The 23,839-nt window shown below is 33.3% G+C and overlaps 3 protein-coding genes across 4 annotated transcripts; 2 read left to right on the forward strand and 1 right to left on the reverse strand.

The window, feature by feature from the left end:
* Positions 1–3,711: 3,711 nt before the first annotated feature.
* LOC139858682 (sugar transporter ERD6-like 16) lies at positions 3,712–8,378 on the forward strand. Of its 2 annotated transcripts, none has more exons than XM_071847514.1 (16): positions 3,712–3,983; positions 4,086–4,148; positions 4,239–4,328; positions 5,543–5,601; positions 5,690–5,759; positions 5,844–5,909; positions 6,007–6,082; positions 6,166–6,230; positions 6,413–6,505; positions 6,621–6,701; positions 6,784–6,868; positions 7,004–7,050; positions 7,149–7,211; positions 7,315–7,488; positions 7,790–7,904; positions 8,028–8,378. In XM_071847514.1, exons 1-16 carry the CDS (start codon positions 3,783–3,785, stop codon positions 8,141–8,143), a joined length of 1,464 nt encoding a protein of 487 aa, XP_071703615.1. In that variant the 5' UTR covers positions 3,712–3,782; the 3' UTR covers positions 8,144–8,378. The 2 variants fall into 2 exon arrangements, with proteins under 2 accessions (XP_071703615.1, XP_071703616.1); XM_071847515.1 differs by having other exon boundaries at positions 5,543–5,602; positions 5,694–5,759; positions 8,028–8,377.
* A 1,076-nt stretch (positions 8,379–9,454) lies between these two features.
* Positions 9,455–16,003, forward strand: LOC139858683 (sugar transporter ERD6-like 16). Its single transcript, XM_071847517.1, has 16 exons — positions 9,455–9,622; positions 9,953–10,015; positions 10,104–10,193; positions 10,795–10,854; positions 13,233–13,298; positions 13,385–13,450; positions 13,581–13,656; positions 13,740–13,804; positions 13,890–13,982; positions 14,050–14,130; positions 14,228–14,312; positions 14,576–14,622; positions 14,700–14,822; positions 15,284–15,397; positions 15,505–15,619; positions 15,710–16,003. Exons 1-16 carry the CDS (start codon positions 9,455–9,457, stop codon positions 15,823–15,825), a joined length of 1,428 nt encoding a protein of 475 aa, XP_071703618.1. The 3' UTR covers positions 15,826–16,003.
* Positions 16,004–17,288: 1,285 nt separating this feature from the next.
* LOC139860230 (sodium/hydrogen exchanger 1-like) lies at positions 17,289–22,795 on the reverse strand. Its single transcript, XM_071848998.1, has 14 exons — positions 22,610–22,795; positions 22,080–22,198; positions 20,967–21,064; positions 20,699–20,758; positions 20,576–20,622; positions 20,298–20,492; positions 20,172–20,218; positions 20,025–20,091; positions 19,643–19,743; positions 19,167–19,268; positions 18,942–19,080; positions 18,786–18,848; positions 18,561–18,644; positions 17,289–17,642 (listed from the first exon to the last, which is right to left on the reverse strand). The coding sequence occupies exons 1-14, from the start codon at positions 22,793–22,795 to the stop codon at positions 17,289–17,291; spliced, it is 1,662 nt and encodes a 553-aa protein (XP_071705099.1).
* Between the last annotated feature and the right edge of the window lie 1,044 nt (positions 22,796–23,839).

A 23,839-nucleotide genomic window follows, 5' to 3' on the forward strand; every position in this document is an offset into this window, starting at 1 on the left:
GTTGTGCGTTTTGGTTGACTACCTTTGGCAAAGTACGCATTTTGGGTGTACGTTATCACACGTGGTTGTGAGTGGAATAATTATGCGTGTATGTATGTAATGTATTTAATTGTGTTGTACGAATGTGGTATTGTCGCGTTGTTTAAGACACCACGTTCTATGAAACGAGTAGTATTGTCGCGGTGTTTAAGACACTACTCATTGTGGAATTGACGAGTAGTATTGTCGCGGTGTTTAAGACACTACTCATTGTGTAATTGACTTGTGGTATTGTCGCGGTGTTTAAGACACCACAATGTCATGGGAGTGGAAGTGTCGCGGTGTTCAAGACACCACTCATTGTATTGAATGAAGTGTGGATTCGTCGCGGTGTTTAAGACGCCACATTGTTGTAAGGGTGAGTTAGTCGCGGTGTTTAAGACATCACCCGGGGGACTAGTGATTACGCGGTGTGTAAGTAACACTAGTGGATGTTATGAACTCCAACGGACTTTCATGTACCGTTCTCTTGTGTACTTGGTTAACCATGGTTGTATGAGTTATGTATTGGCATATTTAATTATGAACTATATGCTTTTGGTATTGCTAGCTATTGTGGACTTGCGGTTATTGGTATATGCACGATATGTTGCATGATTGTCGAATTGCTAATTCGTGATTAATGTTGTGTTGTCGTGATGTAGTTAACCCTCCGGGGGTAGTTATTGGCGTTGTTCACATTGGCGTTGGTGAACTTACCTTATTGATGGTATTATTAGCTTGTTGCTTAGTGATCGTATGGTATACTTAGATTAGCTTGCCTTTAGGCTTGGACGCTCCGGTATGCGGTATTTGTTTATTTATGTGGCGTGTCCATTTTATGCATATATATGTATGTAGTATATTATCATTCACTAAGCGTTAGCTTACCCTCTCGTTGTTGACTCTTTTTATAGATTGCATGCGGATTGGTGGCTCGGGTAAGCGCGAGGACTAGAAGACGTGCATAGTTGCTTTAGTGACTTACTTTTGGATCATTTAGGATTGGGTAGCGTATTCCCAATCGCCATGCTCGGCTTTGTTGTATTAAAAGTCTTTTGGTCAAATATTGTATTTCGGTACTTAAGGTGGTAAAATGGGTCGTTGTGGGACCCGCTTCGTAAACTCAATTTTATTAATTAAACGTGCTAGTTTTATATATATGAATTTATGGTTAAAAGCGTTTTGGCTAAAAATGTCGGGAACTAGTCAAACATTTTCGTTAAATTGACTTCCGGGGACAGCGGGCTGTCCAGGTGGTTTGGCGCGCCGCGCACCCACCTGGCGCGCCGCGCAAATGAACTGCACCAGAAATTTTTTTTTATGTTGTGAAATTTAACGGGAATTGTCGTGGTTTGGTTTGGGTTGTTACATTGTGGCCATCTCTCGGCGCTCTTCAGTTAAATCTAGATTTGCGTGTAGGTCTTCAGAGTTCTTCTCGTTATCGAACGATAAGATGCGCTCTATCGGGACAGCAATTTTGGCGGGTAAGACTGATTCCGACCCATACACTAAACTAAAAGGTGTCTCGCCAGTAATGCTTTTGGGAGTTGTTCTGTGTGCCCAAAGTACCTTTGACAGCTCATCCACCTAGCATTTTCGTTGCATTCCCAATCGTGCTTTAATGGCGCACACTATATCCTTGTTGTAACCTCACACTGTCCGTTGCCTTGAGGGTACGCCTTTGAGGTGAAACTTTGCTGTATGTTCAATTCCATACACCAACTGTTGAATGGTTCATGAATCTTTTCTAATATAAATAACAAATATAGAAGATGAAGAGACTTAACTTCTCTTGTCTTGCAATCTTCTTTTTTAAAATTTTTAAGTGATTACTTTCAATTTCAACTTCCATGTACTTTTCAATAATGTTTCAATAAAACTTTAATAATTTCTTCAGTTATCCATATCAAAATGTCTTATTTATTCTTTACTTAATTAAAATTATCCTACAAAATTTATATATTTAATCCATAAGCCTAACGTAGAAAATGAAATTCGGTAATGCTTTGGATTACTAAAGGAGCTAAAGGGAAGTTATATGTTCATGTGAATAGGTTAGGCTGAGATGCTGGGTAAAAGTCCACCAGTGTAATCCGGTAGTACTTCAGTCAAAAAGGACAAAAGGTATAAATTTTTATTGGATTCTTTTATTTTAGTAATTTAGAAATAATTATTTTGACGCGATAATTTAAGATATTACGGAGTATAAGGATGAATTTTAATTATAAATAACCTTTTATAATTTTGATAATTATGTGTTTTATTTTGATTTAGTTATGTGGTATATTTCAATAGTTAGTATAGCTAATATAGATTTAATATTCAATTATATGAATAATATTTAAATATAAATATTTTTAATAAATCGAATATACACGCTCCGTTCGCAGATGGTATCAGAGCCGAACACTCTTTTCGTGCCGAAGGGATGATCGAAATACTAAATTTTTTAGATCATAATATTTTACTATCAGCTACTTTCAATTTAATTGATAACGAAACAATTATTTCATATCTATCAAAACTAAATTCTTCATCAGAAATATAATTGTCAAATTCGTCATCTGACTGTGTAATGGCTTGTTTTAATATCCTATTCCCATGAACATGTAACTTCTCTTTGATCATTCGGTAATACCCAACACAGTCTAGATTCATTTTCTACGTTAGAGTATGAATTGAAGATATAAATTTTGTAGAATAGTTTTAATTAAGTAAATACGAAATAAGAAATCTTGATCTAGATAACTCAAAAAATTATAAGGAAAGTGAAAGTCTTATTCAAACATTATTGGAGAGTACATTAAAGTTGAAATTAATAGTACGTGCACGAAAATTTTTAGAAAGGAAATTACAAGACAAGCGAAGTTAATTTTTTGACATACCAAAATTAATTATACATTTTAAGGGAAGAAGGGGGAAGCACAAATGAATGTTAATTTTTTTTTACAAAGAAAGAGATATTATACATTTTAATACAATGCACTGTTATTCGAAGATTAATGTATTTTATTCTTTAATCATGTCAAAATGATAAAATTAATATTCTACAGAGTTAACGTTGAACGTCTAAATGAATATTATTTTTCAATCTGAAAGCTCAAGCTTCTTTTTCTAGCTGAAAAGTAAAGTTTTTTTTTTTTTTTTTTTTTTTTTGTAAGTATTTGATAAAATAGCTGATGCTGAAAGTCGCATACTTAAATTGACCATACATAATTGTAAAATAATATATAACAAAATTTTCTTAGAAATTTTATGTTTCATAAGTTCTATTTTTTTTTTTTTTTTTTTTTTTTGTAAGCTATTTCAAGTAACTTAAAATTGTAGAATACACATTGTTGAATGCACATCTAAAACAAATTTCAACTAAAATTGTAATGTACTCCGTAATTATTTGAAGTTGATTGAGACTGAAAAATGATGACAACAAAAATCCAAGTTCAATTTGAATCAAGTATTCAAGTGTCAATGGGCAAACAACAATAGCATGCTGTTTATTGAAGGGGAAATGTGGGCAGACACGTAAATCCACGTCAGATACAGCTTCATCTCACATGGCATATTACGGCGTCTTCATCTTCTTCATTTTTTTATTATTTTTTTAACTAAATAAATAAATTCTTATAAATATCCAAACCCTAATCATTACTTTTACCTCTTCCTTATAAATATCTTCTACTTTACTTATATCTTCCACATTCACTCCCAAAAAAAAATATCTCATATTTTTCCCAGTGCTCTGTTTTTTGTTGCATTTACTAATGGCAATTACAGAGCATAAAGACATTGAGAAAGGAGATAACAAAGGACTCGAAGATTTATTCGAGCCATTTCTCGATGAAAAATCGAAAGATTTCGATTCGAAAAAAGATGATGAAAAATTTGTTCAGAATGATTCAATTGCAATGGTTCTTATATCAACCGCTGTTGCTGTTTGTGGTTCTTTAGAATTTGGCTCCTGTGTAAGTAGTCATCATATATATAATTTGTTTTAATTTGTGTACGTTATTTTAATTTGGCTCCTGTGTAAGTTTTAAATTTTTTTTTTTTTAATTTATTTACAGGTTGGATATTCTGCACCTGTTCAATCAGATATCAGCATCGATTTGAATTTATCTGTTGCTGAGGTTAATTTTGTTCAATTTTTCTTTTAAGAATTAAATTTTTATTTGTTAATGTTGAATTTGATTGTTGAATTTTGATATTGGATTGTGCAGTATTCATTGTTTGGATCGATTGTAACGATTGGAGCAATGATTGGAGCGATTACTAGTGGTAGAATTGCGGATACAATCGGTCGAAAAGGGGTATGAAATATTTAAAATTTTGGTAATATAATGCATATTAAATAAAATAAAAAAAAATCTTGTTATTATTTTATATATCTAATTTGGGGTATTGATTGATATATTATACGAGTTTTTGTTTAATTTTATTTAATTTGTGATACATAACAAAAGATGAAAAGGAAAACATAGAGAACAGTAGTTTGATACGTAAAGTATATACAACACGTGAATTATAACAAATTATGACATCTACTTGAACATACTTGAACCACATGTACTTTGTAATTGCTACTTTTAAATAAATAAATAAAAAACATGATAGTTTTATATCAATTTGTATAAATTGTCCATTAATTGATGTATATATATCAGTAGTAGATCGTACGTCACAACTTGTTAATACATATCTGTAGTAGATTTATAAAAACAAAAAAGATAGTAGATTTATCATTGTCGTTTTGAAATACTTGGATGATTTTCAAAGATTCCGCCTAATTTTAAATAGAAAACATATATTTGTGGGGAAAAAAAATTGCTACTTGTTTAAGGTTGTTGACCTATGTGGCTATGTGTATGTGGGGTTTCACAATGCAAGTTGTTTATAACTTGTTTGTTTCCCTTTCTTCATATATTATATTTATTTATATTCTTTTATTCTTTTACTCATAATATAATGTTAAATAAAAGATGTAAAACCACAAGGTACATATGTACTATTTCACATGGTAAAAAAACTTATTACTTGTAATTCTAATTGGATTGGCTCTAATATTAATATGCTGAAGAAATTAAAACACCTTTCTTTGGCCCTCTAAGCATATTGTTATATATCATGCTCTCTAAGTTTTCAATTTGTTTTATTGTTGTTTATTTTCAAGAGTTTTCTCAAATTGTATATACTATTTTAACATGTCCAGATTACTATGTTATGCCTACATATATAAAATATTGACAGAAAAAGCCTTTCAAATAATTGAGCAAGTGCATATGATCATATAAACATGCATGTAATGTAATTTTAATACAATAAAAGCATAACACAGACAAAAACTGCCTTTTGATTTCTAATAATGTATGTATATAATATATTACTCTCAAAAACATAAAACATATGCTTCTGTTTTAAAACAATATTTACATTTACATTATGAACATTGATGTTACCAAATCTTTGTGTCATTGACTGTCTGTTGCCTAAAATGTATATTTTATGTTTTGTTCTTGTAAATCAGGCAATGGCATTATCAGCTATTTTCTGTATAGCAGGGTGGCTTGCAATCTTTTTCACCATGGTAATTTACAAATTTACGATATTTCGTAACATTACAGTTGTATATATTTTGGAGTTCTACTACTTAAATTTTCTTTTCTTTTTTTTGGCAGGGATCTGTTTTACTTGATATGGGGCGGTTCTTTACAGGATACGGCATTGGAATTTTCTCCTTTGTGGTAAATTGCTGAAATGAATACGAATGTGATAAGTTATTTACTTCACATTTTGCACAAAAGTTTATATTGGGAATTTATAAATAGGTCCCAATATATATTGCGGAAATAGCCCCCAAAAATCTACGTGGAGGACTCACCGCTCTTAATCAGGTTAGCATAATGGCTAAAACGCTATTTTTTTTTTTTTTTTTACATTCTTTTGGTATTTATCTTTCATATTAAGTTTTCAACTTTCATTTAATTGTAGCTCATGATTGTTACTGGTTCATCAATATCATTTTTGTTGGGAACGGTTGTTTCATGGAGAACACTGGCTTTAACTGGTACGTACAACAATATTACAAATATAAAAATTTGATGAAATTTTACAATGATCTAAAAACGTTACGTGATGACTGATTTGCAGGATTAGTTCCCTGCATTCTTCTGCTAATCGGCCTAACGTTTATTCCAGAGTCTCCTAGATGGCTGGTAATTTTACCTCATTCGTACTGCTGATTCATAAAGATTATCAAACAGCTCTCTGTCATTCAGAGCCACTTTCATACAGAATCTTTTTTCATTCAGATTATGAATCATTGAACGCTTAATCATCCTTTTTTATCAAACACACCCTAACACGTGATAACGTTATATGAAAATCTTTATTTTAGGCAAAGGTAGGACGTGAAGCAGAATTTGAATATTCTTTACGCAAGCTTCGTGGTTCAAAAGCAAACATTTTGGCTGAAGCCGATGAGATACATGTATACTTGCTACATTTTTTTTTCTTCATTTTTTACGAGTTTTGTTACTCTCGTGCTGACGTTTTTTATTCTTTTATAAACAAAATTTGTTACTTGTTGTATGTTATATTTATAGGCGACTATACTTGCTGTTAAAAGTCTTCCTAAAGTGCGATTTATGGATTTGTTTGATGCCAAGTACATAAAAGCAGTGATTGTAAGCAACAACCACTTTTCAATTTTCTCGTTATGTCAGATTTTGCAGTTCAGTTAGTAATTATTTTGCATATATGCTATAGATTGCTGTTGGATTAATGGTTTGTCAACAATCGGGAGGAATCAATGGAATAGGCTTTTATGTAAGCGAAACCTTTCAAACTGCCGGTACGCACATAATGCTTTTTGATACAAGTGTGAATGAATTGCTCAGTTTAACTACTTACGCAATTGAAAACCATTTCGTGCACCAAAATCTGTAAGTATTCTTTTTTTACTTAAAGTAGAACTTGTTCTGCGCAGGACTTTCATCGGGCAAAGCTGGAACGGTTGCTTATGCCTTGATTCAGGTTTGTCTATTCGAACCACAATATATTGTTGAAGCCTATTTTGTTATCATCTGTTAACTTATTTCATGCTATTTTAATAATACAAATGTTAAAATCAGATTCCTGTAACGATTCTCGGTGTGATTTTAATGGACAAATCAGGAAGAAGGGTTCTCCTTCTGGTCAGTGCTTAACTATTTCATGAAATCATTACTCACAAATTCATATTTGAGTTCGTTATCAGGACTACTATTTTAACACATAATTTTTCATCTTATTTATCAGGTATCTTCATCTGGGACATTTCTCGGTTGTTTCCTTGTTGGAACTTCCTTTTTTCTTAAGGGCCAAGCTATTATCCTCGCGTGGGTCCCAATTCTTGCGGTTTCTGGTGTTTTGATATTCATTGCATCGTTTTCAATTGGAATGGGAGCTGTACCTTGGTTGATCATGTCTGAGGTAACCATAAAAACCATACACCATATGAATGAACCATATCGCCCATACGACCCATATGACCCATACGGCCCATACGGTCCATACCATCCATATGACCCATACGATCCATATGGCCCATATGACCCATTTGACCCACATTACCCGTATGGCCTAAATGGCTTATATTGCTCATATGACCCACATGGCCCATATGACCTATATGGCCCACATGACCCATATTACCCTATGACTCATATACTTCTATACAGTTCACTTCACAATAGTCTAGTTACAACTATTAACGTGCTTGTTTGGTTCACAGATATTCCCTTTGCACATAAAAGGCACTGCAGGAAGTGTAGCCGTGCTAGTAAACTGGTTCGGTGCATGGGTTGTTTCATATAGTTTTAATTTTCTTATTAACTGGAGTCCTGCTGGTAAGTGTATTCATTATATTATATTATATATTATATACTAATGATTTAGTAACTTTAGTTGAAGATTTTAATTTTTTTTTTTTTTTACTAAATAGATGTTATCTGTTCTGTTTGGTTTTGTAGGTACATTTTGGTTGTTTTCAGGATTTTGTATCATAACTGTTATATTTGTTGCAAGATTAGTGCCCGAAACGAAAGGAAAAAGCTTGGAAGAAATTCAAGCCTCTATTAATAAGTAAACTTGAATTCGCTGTTTGAACAAAATTGTTGTAGTAGTAGGTAGATTTAAGGGGAAATGTAACGATGAATGGATGATTACAGTTACTGTAGTTATTTTCAGTTTTGTCTTGTTAAGATAGTAATCAATTTAATATTACATTTATTTTAGATTAGTTATATTTGTATTGCTCATGGTATAAGCACATTGCTGCTAATTTGGAAAGATATATGCAGGAAAAAAGTATTTTCTGTTAAAAACTCATGTCTAAATACACTGTCTAATTTGTTGACTTTTTAATTGCTAGTTTTGACTTTTGTTTCTAAGTTATTCTAGTCTTAGTTTATAAGGTCTTTCAAAGTAAAATGTATTTTGGCTAAACAACCAAACTTTGCCCAACTAGTATATATAGTAATAAGTAGAATTTGAAGCAAATCTGTTGAAAGTTTAATTTTACATGGTTAATTTGTGGGAAGTTTTACCCAACGAGTTCCGTGACTACTTTTTGGTGTAATCTTGTGGTCATATGCAAATCCCACGACATATTTACCGACGAACGTAACACAAACACCCACCAAAATAAATGTGTCTTGGGTTAAATTCCCAAGGTATTGATAATATATGTATATCAATTGTTAGAACATAATGGGGACCTGATACCCGTGGGGAACTCGTTAACTTGACACTTAGTAAACAAATGTGGACCCGTCAGGTATGGGTCCAAGTTAGGGACGAGTTTTCTTTATCGGGTTCAGGGCCGGGATTACCTATACCAGGCTCATACCCGACTCGTTACCATCGGCCATCGCTAGGTTTACCTATGTGCTAGTATTATTGGGTAATATGTGGGTATCACCCACGAATTTAGGTCCTTTACCCACAAATTTAGTCCGTGGGTGATCGTTATAGTGTTTTGCAAATTTCGGATAAAACTACATAAAAGGTTCTGCAGATATTTTTAATGTATAAAAACATTAATTTTTAGTTGATTATATTGTTTCTCGATAACTTGTGTGATTTAATTGACTTCAAATTTGAAATTGAAAAAAGGTGTTTGGTTTAGACAGTTGGATCAACACCAACAATACTTTAGTAATTGCTAAAATTGCGTTATATTATTTTAAATATTTTTTTGTGCCAATTTTGGTTGAATACATTGTATGGTTGAGGCAATGTTGGTGGTGTTTATAGACTCTTGATCTTCTTCTTCTTCATCCTAAACTTTTTATTTGGACATCTAACCTCTTAATCATCATCTTTGTCTCATTGTGACATAATTCACACAATTTTTATTTTATTTTTTTTCATTTTCCCCTGCATTGTTTTTTTAGCTATGCCGATTAAGCGAGACATTGAAAAAGGGGCTAATAAGTCCCCAAAAGATTTGGAAAAACCATTTATTGATGACAGTTCGAGAAATGTGGACGAAAATGATTCGATCAAGATGGCTCTTATAAGCACTGGTGTTGCCATTTGTGGCTCCTATGAATTTGGAAATTGTGTAAGTTGTAGCCATGTTGCTATAATATTGCAGGGTCTTATGGTTCATTGGTTCGACCGGTTTCTCCATTCAGATTGCGTAAAATCTTCAAAAATTATAAAATTGATATAACGTATGCTAAACCGAAAATTACGTTAAAAAGGAATAAAAAAAATAAAATGGTTCACAATTTATGCCTCTCTATGACCACAATGTACTGTACGGTTCTGACCCGTTCAGTGTTGATCGACCATTTTAACATCCGAAGTTAACCAATATCTCCTCAGTTTTTATAACATTTTTGAAGTTTGAAAACTAATTTTGAAAAATGATTGTGGAATTGAATTGTAGGTGGGATTTACTGCACCTGCTCAATCTGCAATTTATGATGATTTGAATTTATCAGTAGCCCAGGTTGGTCATTGTTTTATTATTGATGATATTGTACATTGTATTTGCTTTTTGTTGCATTTTAAGTGTTATGAATTGTAATTTTTTGCAGTTTTCGCTTTTCGGTTCAATTATAACAGTTGGTGCAATGATTGGAGCTGTTACTAGCGGAAGAATTGCAGATGCAATTGGTAGAAAAGGGGTATGAAATATGTCAAGTTTTTTGTTTATATACTTTACGAAGAGAATAAGGAATGCACCTCCATTGTAAATATTCTTATTTTTTAATTTATTCATCCGGTGACCCATTTACCCAAATAAACAAGAGATAAAATTATATATCATGGGTATTTTTTGTTCATTTCAGAAATTTAAGGGACTATTAATGAACTTTTATATAGATGGCTAAAGGGACTATTAATGAACTTATTATAAATATTTGAACTTTTATATAGCCTATTAGTTATGGTCATGCTATGTTGGTAGGAGGTCAGGTTCAATCCTCACTAGGCAAGAGTCAGAAACGGTCACGGGATAACCCGTCCCGTACCCTTTTAGAAAACATGGTAGTTAACTAAATTCGGCCCCTAAATTTTTCTTTTAAAAATATAGTTCTACCCATATATATATAACATTTATATAGTCATATATTTGATCATGTACATATCATTGTCAGCAAAATTTGACTATATATTACATCTGCATGAAATACATTTATACATCCTGCAATATGCATATCCATTTTGCCTGCTTATCTTTCTGTTGCCTAAAACTTTTTTATAACTTTTATTGTTGAAAAACAGTCCATGGCGTTAGGAGCAGTTATATGCATAGCAGGATGGCTTGCAATCTTTTACGCGATGGTCAGTTGCATATTTGGATGTTCTTTATCTATAAATTATATAACTTGGCATTTTGGTATTTAATGCTTTAATATTGTTGCTACTTTTTTTTTTTTTTTTTTTTTTTTTTTGGCAAAAAACTGAAACTATATAAAACACGGGAACTTCATCAAAAAAATGAAGACCCGGAACACAGCAACAAACAAAGGCACCGAGACCTAAACAACCCAAAAGCAACTAAAACGCCCTACAACACAAAACAAACACTAACGAACCACACAAAGACAAATAACTAAACAAAAGCTAACAAACCAACATAACGAATAAACTTAACCCTCAACAATAATCTTTCGATCCACCTCCCCTTTACCTTTCTTTGCTCGAGCCCTCGTACCCACTTTTTGCATCGGAAGCGTCTTCGACCCAATCAATTTGCCCTCCACCCTAACCAACCCTTCAAGACCCTTTACCGCCTCTTCAAAAAAACTAAACCCTTTACTCGAAGAACCCCCGTCACCTAAAACGACATCCGAAACAGACCCCATCTCATGCCCAACCCCAGGCCCAACACCATGCCCAATCCCAGGCCCAAAATCAGGCCCATGACTGAACCCGACCCAACAGACTTGTTCCCATTCAAACCATCCCCACAACCCGTCTGCAACCCATCTATTTTACAATCCAAATCGACCCGAACCACCTCATCATTTACAATCCCCACTTCCTCCACACAATCCGACCCCCCGTCTCTTTACCCTTCTCAAAACCCAACCCGTCCTCTGATCTAAAAATTCGAGCCCGTTTACGTTTACGAAAACCATGAGAATCAAGAGCGGTTTGTACCTTATCTAACGAGAAAGTCACTGAGGGAGACCTAACAAAACTCACACCAACTTTAACCGAAGAATTGTCGTTGCCACCATTCATCGTACCCGTTGCCATCGGAGAAGAATAACCAACCTCAACTACATCATTTCTAACACCTCCATCAATTCGACCAAAACTATCTCCTCCACAAAAAACAAAGGGAATATCCGACTTATCCACCTCAGCATGACCACCACCGAATGGACCCACGTTCGAAACCGTATCATTCACAACCTGCACAAAGTTATCTGAAAACGACGTCGCCTGAATTCTCTCCACAACCGACACGTCTGAAATCTCATTGACCCAAATATGCCCTTTAGCAATAGTATCGGTTATCATCGTTACCGGAATAAGTTCGTGGATATGCTTGACACAAGAGGTTTCAAGAAACACAAAAATAGAACCAAGGTTAACACCACCAGTCGAAGGATGAGCCACCTTCACCACTGTTCCCACTCTGCCCGCAACAGACCTAATGTTATCATCGGAAACAAATTTGGCCGGAAAACCTCTTAATTCTACCCAAACATACCTGACAAAAACATCCGCCTTAGAAGAAAACAGGATCACCAAGTCAAATCCAGACCCCAAACCCTTATCTAAAATGCTGGAATACGAAGCCCAATCTTTGCAGTCAATCACCCCAGCGAAGGACCCCATCTTCATGAAATTAGAAATAGAAGCCTTACACAAAAAGAGGAAGTCCAGAACCTTGCACTCCTTCAGAGGAGCAGAATCAACAATCAAGACACTCAGGTTCATCCTATCGACAACAAAACGATTAGAGGCAATCGTTACCGGCGACTCTGACCTACCACCACGACCGACCTGTCCACCATCTCGTTTACAAGGTCGTCCAACAAAAATTGGCTTACCAAAAACCATCGAACCGTTCATCTCTTCGATAGCAGAAGAAGCATCGTCAGTCTCTTCAAACGTAATGAAAGCAAATCGCCGAAAAGACCACGACTTGATATCTTTGATCGGCCCAAACTTCCCGAAAGTATCTTTGAGAAGATTGTGAGAGATCCTATCCAACCTTCCAAAAAAAATAGTATCAGACATGTTGGACAGAAATTAGGGTTAGAGATAGAAAACGATAGAGAAGAAAAAGGAAAAAGATCCGCCGGTATCAAAAAGGGAACGGAAAAAACAAAGAAAGAAGCGGAAAAAGGAAAGACGACCGGAAAAGCTTCCGACAGAAGTGATCGGAAAGACAAACCCTAGTCAGAGAGAAAAATTGGGGGTTTATTTTTTGAAAATAAAGGTTACAGTTTATCCACAATCAGATTGAAAATGAAGATGAGATGGTGAGGAGGTTTAAAAGCCACCGGAAAAGTAGATCTGAAAAGGTGAAAACAAATCGGAAGTTATGAAAAAGGAACGTTATCGGCCAAAAAAGTGAATGGCCCGCATTTCAAAACAGAGAGAAAAAGGCCTGAAAATCAATTTATCAGCGGTTTGATAAACCAAATTAATACTCGCTGCCTGGTTTATGATCAATATTGTTGCTACTATGTTTGATTCAGGGATCTCTTTTACTTGATACGGGCCGATTTTTCACTGGATACGGCATAGGAATCTTCACTTATGTGGTAAATTTCCAAAAATTTACAGCAAATTTGATATGTAATTGACTTCAAAATTTGCATAAATGTTTAAACTACACATTGTTACACAGGTTCCTATATACATTGCAGAAATAGCACCAAAAGAGCTCCGTGGAGGTCTCACCACCCTCAATCAGGTTAGAATGACATCTTAACACTTAAATTTTCTCTGCTTTTTTTTGTTTTTTTTTTTTTTTTTTTTTTTTTTTTTTTGCATTTTTAACATAAATATTAAGTTGGGTCTCATATTAATATTCATTTTTACAGTTCATGATTGTTACTGGTTCATCATTTTCGTTCTTGTTAGGAACTGTCGTTTCATGGAGAACTTTAGCTTTAACCGGTATGTACCATGCTTGAATTTTAACAAGTTTTAGTCATAAAAAAGAAGGGAAAAAAAACATTAACGTGTTGAATCGCTTGTAGGACTTGCACCCTGCATTCTTCTGATTACCGGACTAACGTTTATTCCAGAATCCCCTAGATGGCTGGTACGTTATGAAAACTTCAAACTAGCATTGATGTTTTATATATAGTATTAAAGCTGAAAATGATATACATTTATTGTTATTGTAGGCTAAGATAGGACAACAAGAAGAATTCGAAAATTCTCTACGCAGGCTTCGTGGTGCAAAAGCAAACATTTCTTATGAAGCCAATGAAATACAAGTATAACACTTATAACTTTCTTGTTATATTTGTGAACAAATTCTGATAAATTTGTGCGTTTGTGTAGGAGACTATACGTACTCTTCAAAGTCTACCTCAAGCAAGACTTCGGGACTTGCTCGACTCCAAATACATAAAACCTGTTATTGTAAGCAACAAATATTTTTATTTATTTTATTGTAATAAAATTTAAGAAGATTCTGAAACATGAGTTACTACAACTTTTTTTTTTCTTTCGGCGTTAGATTTCTGTTGGGTTAATGGTGTGTCAACAATCTGGAGGAATTAATGGAATCGGATTCTATCTAAGTGAAACCTTTCAAACTGCTGGTACACTTTTTTTTTTCTTTGTATAATTACAGCTTTTTAGTTCTAGCCAGGGGTGGAATAAGAGTATTATGAAGACACGAAGGGGCATCCGGCCCATCTGGATTTAAAAAAAAAAAATATTACACAAAAAGAAATACTAAAAAGTAAAGTTTTTATTAGTGTTTGACCCCGCTGTCAATGAAAAATTTATTAAGTTTTTGCACCCGCCCCATCTGTACCACTGGTTCTAGCTCCATATATGATGTGAAAATTGTTGTATGCAGGACTAAAATCAGGACATACAGGAACCGTTGCGTATGCATTAATTCAGGTTTGTTGAATTTCTGACCATTTTTTCTTCTGTTTATCTATTTTATGTTTTGTTAATGATGTTATGGTTAAACGCAGGTTCCTGTAACGATGGTTGGTGTGGTCTTAATGGACAAAGCAGGAAGAAGAGTTCTCCTTCTGATATCTTCGTGTGGGACATGTTTCGGCTGTTTTCTTACTGGCACTGGATTTTTCTTCAAGGTACTTTTCCGTTACTCTAATCCTTTATATAAATGGCTAAACTGTCTGATAATGTTATATAAACGTCAGCCAAATTTATATTGTATATCTCAAACTTTAAACGCTTGTGCTACAGAAATCTTCGTAGTTTACTATAGTTGCGTGGGGAGTTCCTATCACTAACGATCGTCATAAAATTCTGATTAAACTAGTCCACAAGTTTTTCTTTTGACTTGGGAATCCTCGCATTTACCATAGTTGCGTGGGGAGTCCCTATCACTAACAATCGTCAAACAATTCCGTTGTGTTCCCTCACATGTTATGCACATGAGGGTATTTCGGTATTTTTTTTCTCTTTCTCAGCCGGCGTAATTGTCTAAATGTTAATACATTTTCAGGCATCTAGGCCGGATAAGCGGGCCTTTAACACTATGCTACAAATTTCAATACTGATATTAGTTTTCATGTCGTTGTAAAAACAGAGCCAAGCCGTTTTCCCTGAGTTGGTCCCATTTTTTGCCGTCTCGGGTGTTCTAGTATTTATAGCATCGTTTTCAGTCGGAATGGGCGCAATACCATGGCTGATCATGTCTGAGGTAACTATCAAAAACCAACAGCAAATGAACATACCTTTTTTTTTTTTTTATCTTTTTACACAACAAAAGTTTGATTAATCGTTAAACGGTCTCATTTTGGTTTATAGATATTCCCTTTGCAAATAAAAGGTGCTGCAGGGAGCTTAGCCTGCATAGTGAATTGGTTGGGTGCATGGGTTGTTTCATACAGTTTCAACTTTTTAGTAAACTGGAGTCCTTCTGGTACGTATTCACCATCTTTCTGATTTCGGCTTGTTTTATTAAATTTAATTTACTTTGTTAAACTATAGAGATTTGGTTTGTTATTTGTAGGTACATTTTGGCTGTTTGCGGGATTTGGTGTTCTTAACATTATCTTTGTAGCCAAATTAGTGCCTGAAACAAAAGGAAAAAGCTTGGAAGAAATTCAAGCTTCTCTCAACTCGTAATGGCGTTACTTGGTGCTGGATATTTAAAGACTGTAACGCCGAATAAGCAGTTATGGTTACTCTAGTCATGTTCAGTTTTGTAAGTTGCGGTAGTAATCAATTTCAATGTTTATTTTTATGTACAAAAAATTGCTATGTTCATTTGTGTTTTTCTGATATATCTATATATACCATGAACTCAGGATATATTAACTAGATATATTAAGGTAAAAAATGTAAAAGGCAGAAAGTTTTCCCCGTTTGGGCTACCCGGGAGGGCGAGTAATCCGACTCATACTCTGATGTACGCAGCCCAGCAGAATTACTCTCTGGCTGTTTCCAACCTGGCCATCACTAAATATTCGTTCTAGATAGAATTTGAACGTGAGACCTTTTGCAAGGAACTTAGAGCCCCAACCACTTGGGCTATCTAGTGATGGTTTAACTAGATATATCAAGTATCTCTCCTAAATTCATGTTGATAATCAAGAAAATGAGACAAACCTTATAGTCAAGCAACATTTTGGATGACTCTAAATTCTTGTCACTAGTTTTCTTTTTACGTTTTTAGTAATATCAGTTTTCTGTTATACTTGTGTCTCATAACATATAAATCATTGGCCTAGTGGTAAGAAGTCATGTTTCTAACATCATGGTGATAGTTAGAGAAATGGTCATTCAATTGGATACCTTAGTTAAACTGCTTACATATGAGTTATAAAACTCTTATTGATTCATACACATACTCAGAAATGCAATGATAATAATAGTACAAGTCATCATTGAATGCACTTTAATGTGTATGCATTTGCTAAGAGAAAGTGAACAAAAAGAAAAGCAAAAGGGAATAAAATTTGGATATTATTTGGTTAAAAGACAGAAGGAATAAAATTTCATACAATTCTTTGTAATGTTGATCAACTTTATTGGTTTGGAGAAAGATTTCAAAAGGGAACAGGTAAGTTAATTATTCATGTTGGAAAGTTTTCAAAAGGTTTAAATCATAATCCAAATGGTCACCATCAGACCATCTGCACACATGGTAGCTAGCCCATTCAACTTACTCATTATTCATGTTTCCTAGTATTTATCATTTTTTGTAGTTAAAATTACATACAAATATATTGATGTAACCTTTATAATAGAAAACAAAATTACCAAAAATAGTAGAGCATTTCATTTCATTTCATTTCATAACAAAAAGAACAGTCAAACCACATCAATTATGAAGGTATCTACAGATTTAAAACACCTAACTTGACTGCTAGAATAACAAAATTCATTAATCATAATCCATAACTAAATATACAAAACCAAAGGTTCATGCCTATTGCATGTTTGACATATATGATATATCCCAAAAAAAACAAATAAAAAGTTTAAAAAGCACAAATTACATCAACCAAAACTGAACGACAATCAAAACTCACTTTCCTATCTGCTTGCCTCCTGTCTAGTACCTCTAAAAGACCATAATGCCCTTGCTAATTGTTGCTATTATTACCGTCCGGGATTAAATTATGATTACTTTGTTCAGTAGGTGTTCCAGGAATAAACGGGACAAAACCACGACCACCAAAAACTGGACGCATGAATGCATCATCAAACTTTCTCCAGTAGTAGTGGACGGTGTGAGAAGGTGTTGATAGAAGCACACGTATACTTGATGGGCGAAGTACTGACCCGTTTTGACCCGGTGCAGCTTCTGGGTCATGCCCGTTTCCTAAAAGAGGAACCATGAAGGATCGAGGGCTGGTTGGTTCCGAGGATTCCATTAGGTTCATGCTTCTTGCAGGAAGCAATAGTCTCACTAAGGGCTTAGTTATCAATCCAAAAACCTGCAAAAAAAATTATTAATGAAAAATTGTGTTTTGTTATGTGAGTGGTTTATTGTATAAAAGGAAAGGAAATGAGTGAAACGGGCCGAAATTTAACCAAATTGTATTTTTGATTTCAAAACTGTTGAATTGACATATATAGAAAAAGACTTTATTGAATAGATATAACATAACCAAGGTTGCAAAAGTCGCTACTCGGGAGTACTTGAACAGGACGTTGGAGGGACTAATCGAGGGATTAAGCGGGAATTAATCGGATTGCAATTTTTATACATTTTAATTATAATAAAAATTATATGTGTAAATTTAGAAGAAAACCATGAACATAAACTTTAATGTAATTGTCTAAAAACATATACATAATAGTTCATTTGTTCAAACTTAAAAAACTCTAAAATTATATTAAGATATTGACCAAATCTAACTTTGACCGACTTTTATCAACAAATAACATAATTGTCTAAAAACATATACATAATAGCTCATTTGTTTAAACTAAAAAACTCTGATATTCTAGTAAGATGTTGACCAATTTTGACTTTGACCGACTTTTATCAACAAATCACATTTTGATTAATTAACCGGCGTTGACCGATTAGGCGATTAATTAACTGGATTTTGGAAAATCGTATCGGTGTGTTCTTAAGAAAGAGTAATCGTGCTTAAGAAAGAGTAATCGTGAGTAATGGTGGTTTTTTACAACGGTGGATATAACTTTAGTAATCATGTTTTGTAAATTAGCTATATCTATTGAAAATGAAAATTCAGAAAATTTTGGATCAAAAGTGTTCTGCGTACCAAAAATAACTCGTTTTGACCTGTTACGCAACCCGACCATCCGCGAATCAGCGAAAGACGGATAGAGGTTATAAGAATTGTATGAGTGTCATGTATCAATCATAACATATAAATACTTACCACAGTACTAAAAAGGACAACAGTGATGGTACTCGTTATCATGATCGCATTCCCACGCAAATGTGTGTGACCTCCCTTTGTGAACTGCACCGCAAATTCAAATCATAAATAAATGGCAACATTTAAACGATCAAGTGAACGATAAATTGAAGGTGTTAAGAAAGAACGTGTACGCTTTTTAACGATTAGAAACACAAAGAAAGGTTTGGTAGTGAAAGTACACACCTGTTTATACGCAAGGGCCATAGAAATAGCACCTCTCATAAGACCAGCCCACCAAATCAATACCTTGAGAACAAAAATAAAATATGTTTGAAGATTTGTATAAAAATACACGTATCAAAATGGAAAAATGAGGAACGAGTGTTAGCGAAATCCTACTTGCTGCCTAAAAGTGATTTTCTCGTGTGCGTTCCTCTTTGTTAAGTTGGAAAAAAACGATAACGGGAAGACGAAACATCCTCTTCCAACCAAAACCAACCCGAACAAAATTGTGCTCACTCCAATTGACTTTCCGGGGCTGATATCAATATACACGACACTTAAGAAAAGTTATATATAGAATCTTTATAAATGTTAATATATAATTTATATACGGAAATATACCTGTCTCGTACAAAACTCCACTTTTCAAGATCCAAAGCGTCCATACCGACATAAAGAAATATAAATAACTCTGAAATAAATGATAATGTTGCGAAAGCATGCCTGAAAAGGAGAGTGATTGGATACAGATGAGCTTATTGAATTCTTAAATGACCTTAAATAGGTGCAGACTTAAAGGCATTTGGATAAGCATTTTAGAAGTGATTATGTGATTTTGAATAGTCAGAATCGATAATCGGTTGTAATAAAACGTGTGTCAAGATGTGCTTTTGCTGTTTGAAGTTGTAAGAATCAGATAAGATACAATTTTGTTTAAATGTTTCACTTATTCTGATCATTTTATGATATTAATACCTAAAACAACCAAAAAAAGACATTCTTGTTAATAAAAAAAAAAGGCGCTAAACTCACTTCGATTAATGTGCTACAATTCGTAATAAGTTTATATCAATCTGAAATTGAAAATCAAAACATACTTGGTAGTAACTCTTGATTTCTCTGTGACATTATGCCATGTGTAATGAGACATCAAAATTCCACATAAGAACACCGTTAAAATGCCACTTAAATAAAATAACTGCAACAAAAATAGAGAGTAAATCATTATTTAGAGAAAATAAAATAGCTTGAAAAGTATTTCTACAAAATAAATATATAATAAAATTATAAGGTTTTTCCCTGTTCGGGTTAACCGGGAGTCCGAGTATGCCGACCCATACTCTAATGTACGGAGCCTAGCGGGATTACTCCGTGGCTTATATAATTGTGTACAGATAAAAGTTAATGATATACAAATCACTCATCTTAAAATAAATATATAATATAACTTGAAAAGTTAAAGATGGAAGAAAATCTTACTTCGGCCAACATATATGAAGAGTAAGCCATTAAAATCATAATAGCAACTTCTCGATCCGTTGAATGCCTAGATATTAGCAAGCCGAATGAAGTATTAGTCTCCTTCATATAAATATTTAAAACTTATATAGAAAATTAATCTTATACCTTCCAAAGTATAGCCTTTTTATAACATATGCACTTAGTAGTCCAGCCTGCAAGAGTAGAAGTAAACATCACACAATCATGTTAAGCGCTATTTAAATGTGGCAAATTTTAAGCATGTAGACTTACACCGGCTCCTAGCAACGTACTAGTTATAAATAAATAAAAAAAGTTTCCAATTAAATGGAACGCGTCACTAGATGCAAAGCGTGATATATCAAAGTCTTGAACTGCATTAAAAATCACGATCGATGTAGCATCGTTTACGACGCCTTCCCCAAACACCAAACTGTACAACAATGGTGTCTCGTCCTGATTGAGGACCTGCATTGTAAAATGAGACGTATTAGAGTAATAAAAGGTTCAAAATTTATGATTATATTAAAGCTAACTGATATTCTCTGTACCTGCAAAGTGCAAACAGAATCTGTTGCCGAAAATATTGCGCCTAATGCTGGAATAAAACAATGAATATTAGCAAAGAAATACATTATCTTAAAATGTGATGATTAATTTAAATGTTTTGATACCGAGAAAATCTCCAACGTCTAGAGCTCCGACATTCATTCTTTTGAAAATGTGTATAGCCCCTGTTAATGATGGAAACAAAGTAGTTGATTATGTTACTTAAGTTGTATAAGATTATATTTTTGGGTAAAAATTCCATGTTTGACAGTATCTTGTATATCTTCGATATCGCGCGTGTGAACAAGTCAGTTTACAAATGGAAAACTACAGCGAAACGTAATATTAGAAATGAGGTGGAGATGCATTTAAATTAAGAATGTAACTGCGTACCGAATGATATAATGGTGAAAGATATTCCAGTACCAACAGCACCAAATAGCACGATGGTCATGAAATTGCGAAAAAACTGTTTTTTCTTTACTTGGAACCTGTTGATTAGTTAAAAAGAATATAAACGTATTAAGGAAAATTTACTAAATGTTAGGATATGTTCATAAATAAACATATGCAATAGACTTTTCGCAATATAAACTAATTAAAAGAACAGCCATAATGCTAGTAATTAGATTATGTTACAGCTTAAGTATGCAATTCTTCTTCAATGAAAGGACACCGTAAAGAATTTGTATTTAGAAAGATAAATACTCACACACTGCCACCACAAAACTATAAAAAAACGTTAAGTTATCTTCAATCAACTTTAGGGCTTTGTTTGTTTATGTCCGCGCCCACGTTTATATTGCAGACTGTTTGCTGAAGACATAAGATAAAATAATGTCTTATTCTGCCTGCAAACTCGCGGAATGCAGACAAGAATAAGTTATTTTGCAGAAAGAAAAAAAAACAGATAGTCTTCGCAATTCAGCATACAGACATTTAGGCCACATCTTCTCTACAGACATAGCCAGCGGATCTTCTGACAAAAACATTTCAAAAAAAAAATAGCACCTAACTTTTTGTGTACCATAAGTATCATTTTGGGTCCAATGGCGAATGCGTATATAACCTATTTGACAGCACCATAGCAGCTCATGTAAATGTCTCCTATATTGAAGACCATGTTAACTGAATGTCCACTAAGGTCGAATCATCTATTCCGCATACCATTTCAAGACATGTCGATTATTAATATCTTGTCAATCTTTCATTTTCAAGGAAATTTCAGACATTAGTAGTTAATCAACTGTTTCATTATGGACAACCATTATAAGCTATCTAACGAGAATATCTTGTAACAGATTTCGAAATTGTTGTCTCACAATGTACAAAAACTAGATTATATCAAACTAAAAGCATTAAGTTAATCCTAAGATTCATCCTCTGTCTACATTACAACAACGTCCACCAACCAACCAAAGATTTCTTGCAAGATTACATAATAAGCACATAATAAAACAAACAAATTATAAACAATTATAAAAATTTATAGAGACTAAAACATACCCAGCATTAAAGATGATTGGAGGAAGAAGATAGATGAAGAAAAGGTCTTCACTGAACACAAACAAATGTGAATTTTTTCCTCCACTTCCTAATAAAATTATAGCACCTGTACAAAGACCCTACAATTTTTTTCATTTTCAACATAAAGTTAAAAAATCAAAATCAAAAATTATCTTTGACCACTAATCCCTATGATTAAAGTTACTTCACTTCCATATAATTCCAAATTATACTTACACATACAATACATTCACAAAATATGTTTACATATCAGTGTATATGTGAATCAGTATATATGTATGTAAATGTGTGTGTGTGTGTGTATGTATATCTAGATTTGTATGTATACAATTAAAAGAAGAATTTTTCTAATGACAGCCCAACCCCTGTTTTTGAAGAATTCAAACATATTTATAGATACATACACCCTACTTAATGTAACACTATTTTTTACATAAATAAAAATATAAATATTAAGACAACCCTAAGAGCTGTTATTAGAGAAGTACTTAAAGAATAATGATACTTACAAGAATAAGGGCAGTGATGGATTCATTCATCCACCTGTTTTCTTCCAAAAGATGACCAAGAATGATACAAGCACAAAGAAGAGCAACAAATAGATTCATATTCACAACTGCACTATGCTCAGATGAACCTAATGCTATATTATTCATATGCATCTTTCCAATTAATAGCCCTAAATCAACCCCCATTCTATCCACTCACTCCAATTATGCTACTATTCACCTTCCAAAAAAATAAGAAAAAAAAGAAAGATTTATAAAAACACAATATCATATCAACGATCAAACAAAAAAGCAAAATGCAGATGAAATGAACAGTTGATTATTAGAAAAATCGGTTCTTTAACAAACAAATGACATATGTGTACAGTAACAACAAAAGTAGATACATGCAAAAAATTTGAAAAGTACCAAAATTATCAAACTTTATCAAAAGTAGGGCATGAAATGATGAAATTGAGCTCAGTTGGATCTTAAAGTTTGAAACTTTAAGATGAATTTTGATCAAATAGCAACAAAATTAGCCAGAGAGAAAATGGTGTAAGACCATGAATCATGAGTTGATGTAGTCATACTTACCAGTATATATATGGAGAGACAGAAAAATAAGGTGTAAGTTTGAATGTTGTTTCAAAAATTTAAAACCCTGAACTATTAAACCCTTGTAACTTTAGTCCTTTTACTTTAAATGTCACTAGTTGTATCACTGAAATAGTGTGAATAAGTTTTATTTTGGGTATGTTCTACTGTTTTTTACAAATTTTTTGCACGTATTGAAGGACTGTAAAAGTAATCAAGATATTTACGAAGTATGATTTATTTTGATGTAAAATAAAATTGTGATATTTATTTTTAGAATAAGTTTGAATAGCATTTATTGCTCACATGTTTCTTATGTAAACAAGATTCTTGTAAATAAGGTAAGCAATGATTGGAATCTTCAAAGATATGATTTAGTCACATATTTAAGGTGAATAGATTATAGATTATTTTTTGTAATCGACATGTGAATATGAAAAATATGATAAAATGGAGAACGAATCATTTCTTTTGTTAAGTATGTAACATGTGATTATTTGATAAGTGGTTAATTCAGGAATTTTTTCAGGAACATAACTTATAAAAAAACAATACAATATACAATATACTCGTATAATAGTTTAAAAAGTTAAAACTAAAAATTTAACATACAAATACAATTAAAAAAGAATTATTCGTTAGAGACATAGAGTG

The sequence above is a fragment of the Rutidosis leptorrhynchoides genome, chromosome 7 (genome assembly GCF_046630445.1).
Source record: "Rutidosis leptorrhynchoides isolate AG116_Rl617_1_P2 chromosome 7, CSIRO_AGI_Rlap_v1, whole genome shotgun sequence".
Taxonomy (NCBI): Eukaryota; Viridiplantae; Streptophyta; class Magnoliopsida; order Asterales; family Asteraceae; genus Rutidosis; species Rutidosis leptorrhynchoides.

Excerpts from the sequence above, each read along its gene's own strand:
- LOC139858682 (XM_071847514.1), top strand. The coding sequence starts at position 3,783 with ATGGCAATTACAGAGCATAAAGACATTGAGAAAGGAGATAACAAAGGA. Across the intron at positions 5,602-5,689 it reads CTTGCAATCTTTTTCACCAT|GCAGGGATCTGTTTTACTTG; the intron begins GGTAATTTACAA and ends TTCTTTTTTTTG. Across the intron at positions 7,051-7,148 it reads TTGCTTATGCCTTGATTCAG|ATTCCTGTAACGATTCTCGG; the intron begins GTTTGTCTATTC and ends TGTTAAAATCAG.
- LOC139858683 (XM_071847517.1), top strand. The coding sequence starts at position 9,455 with ATGCCGATTAAGCGAGACATTGAAAAAGGGGCTAATAAGTCCCCAAAA. Across the intron at positions 10,194-10,794 it reads ATGCAATTGGTAGAAAAGGG|TCCATGGCGTTAGGAGCAGT; the intron begins GTATGAAATATG and ends GTTGAAAAACAG. Across the intron at positions 14,823-15,283 it reads GCACTGGATTTTTCTTCAAG|AGCCAAGCCGTTTTCCCTGA; the intron begins GTACTTTTCCGT and ends TTGTAAAAACAG.
- LOC139860230 (XM_071848998.1), bottom strand. The coding sequence starts at position 22,795 with ATGGGGGTTGATTTAGGGCTATTAATTGGAAAGATGCATATGAATAAT. Across the intron at positions 20,759-20,966 it reads TTTCACCATTATATCATTCG|GGGCTATACACATTTTCAAA; the intron begins GTACGCAGTTAC and ends CATCATTAACAG. Across the intron at positions 17,643-18,560 it reads TTGTCCTTTTTAGTACTGTG|GTTTTTGGATTGATAACTAA; the intron begins GTAAGTATTTAT and ends TTTTTTTTGCAG.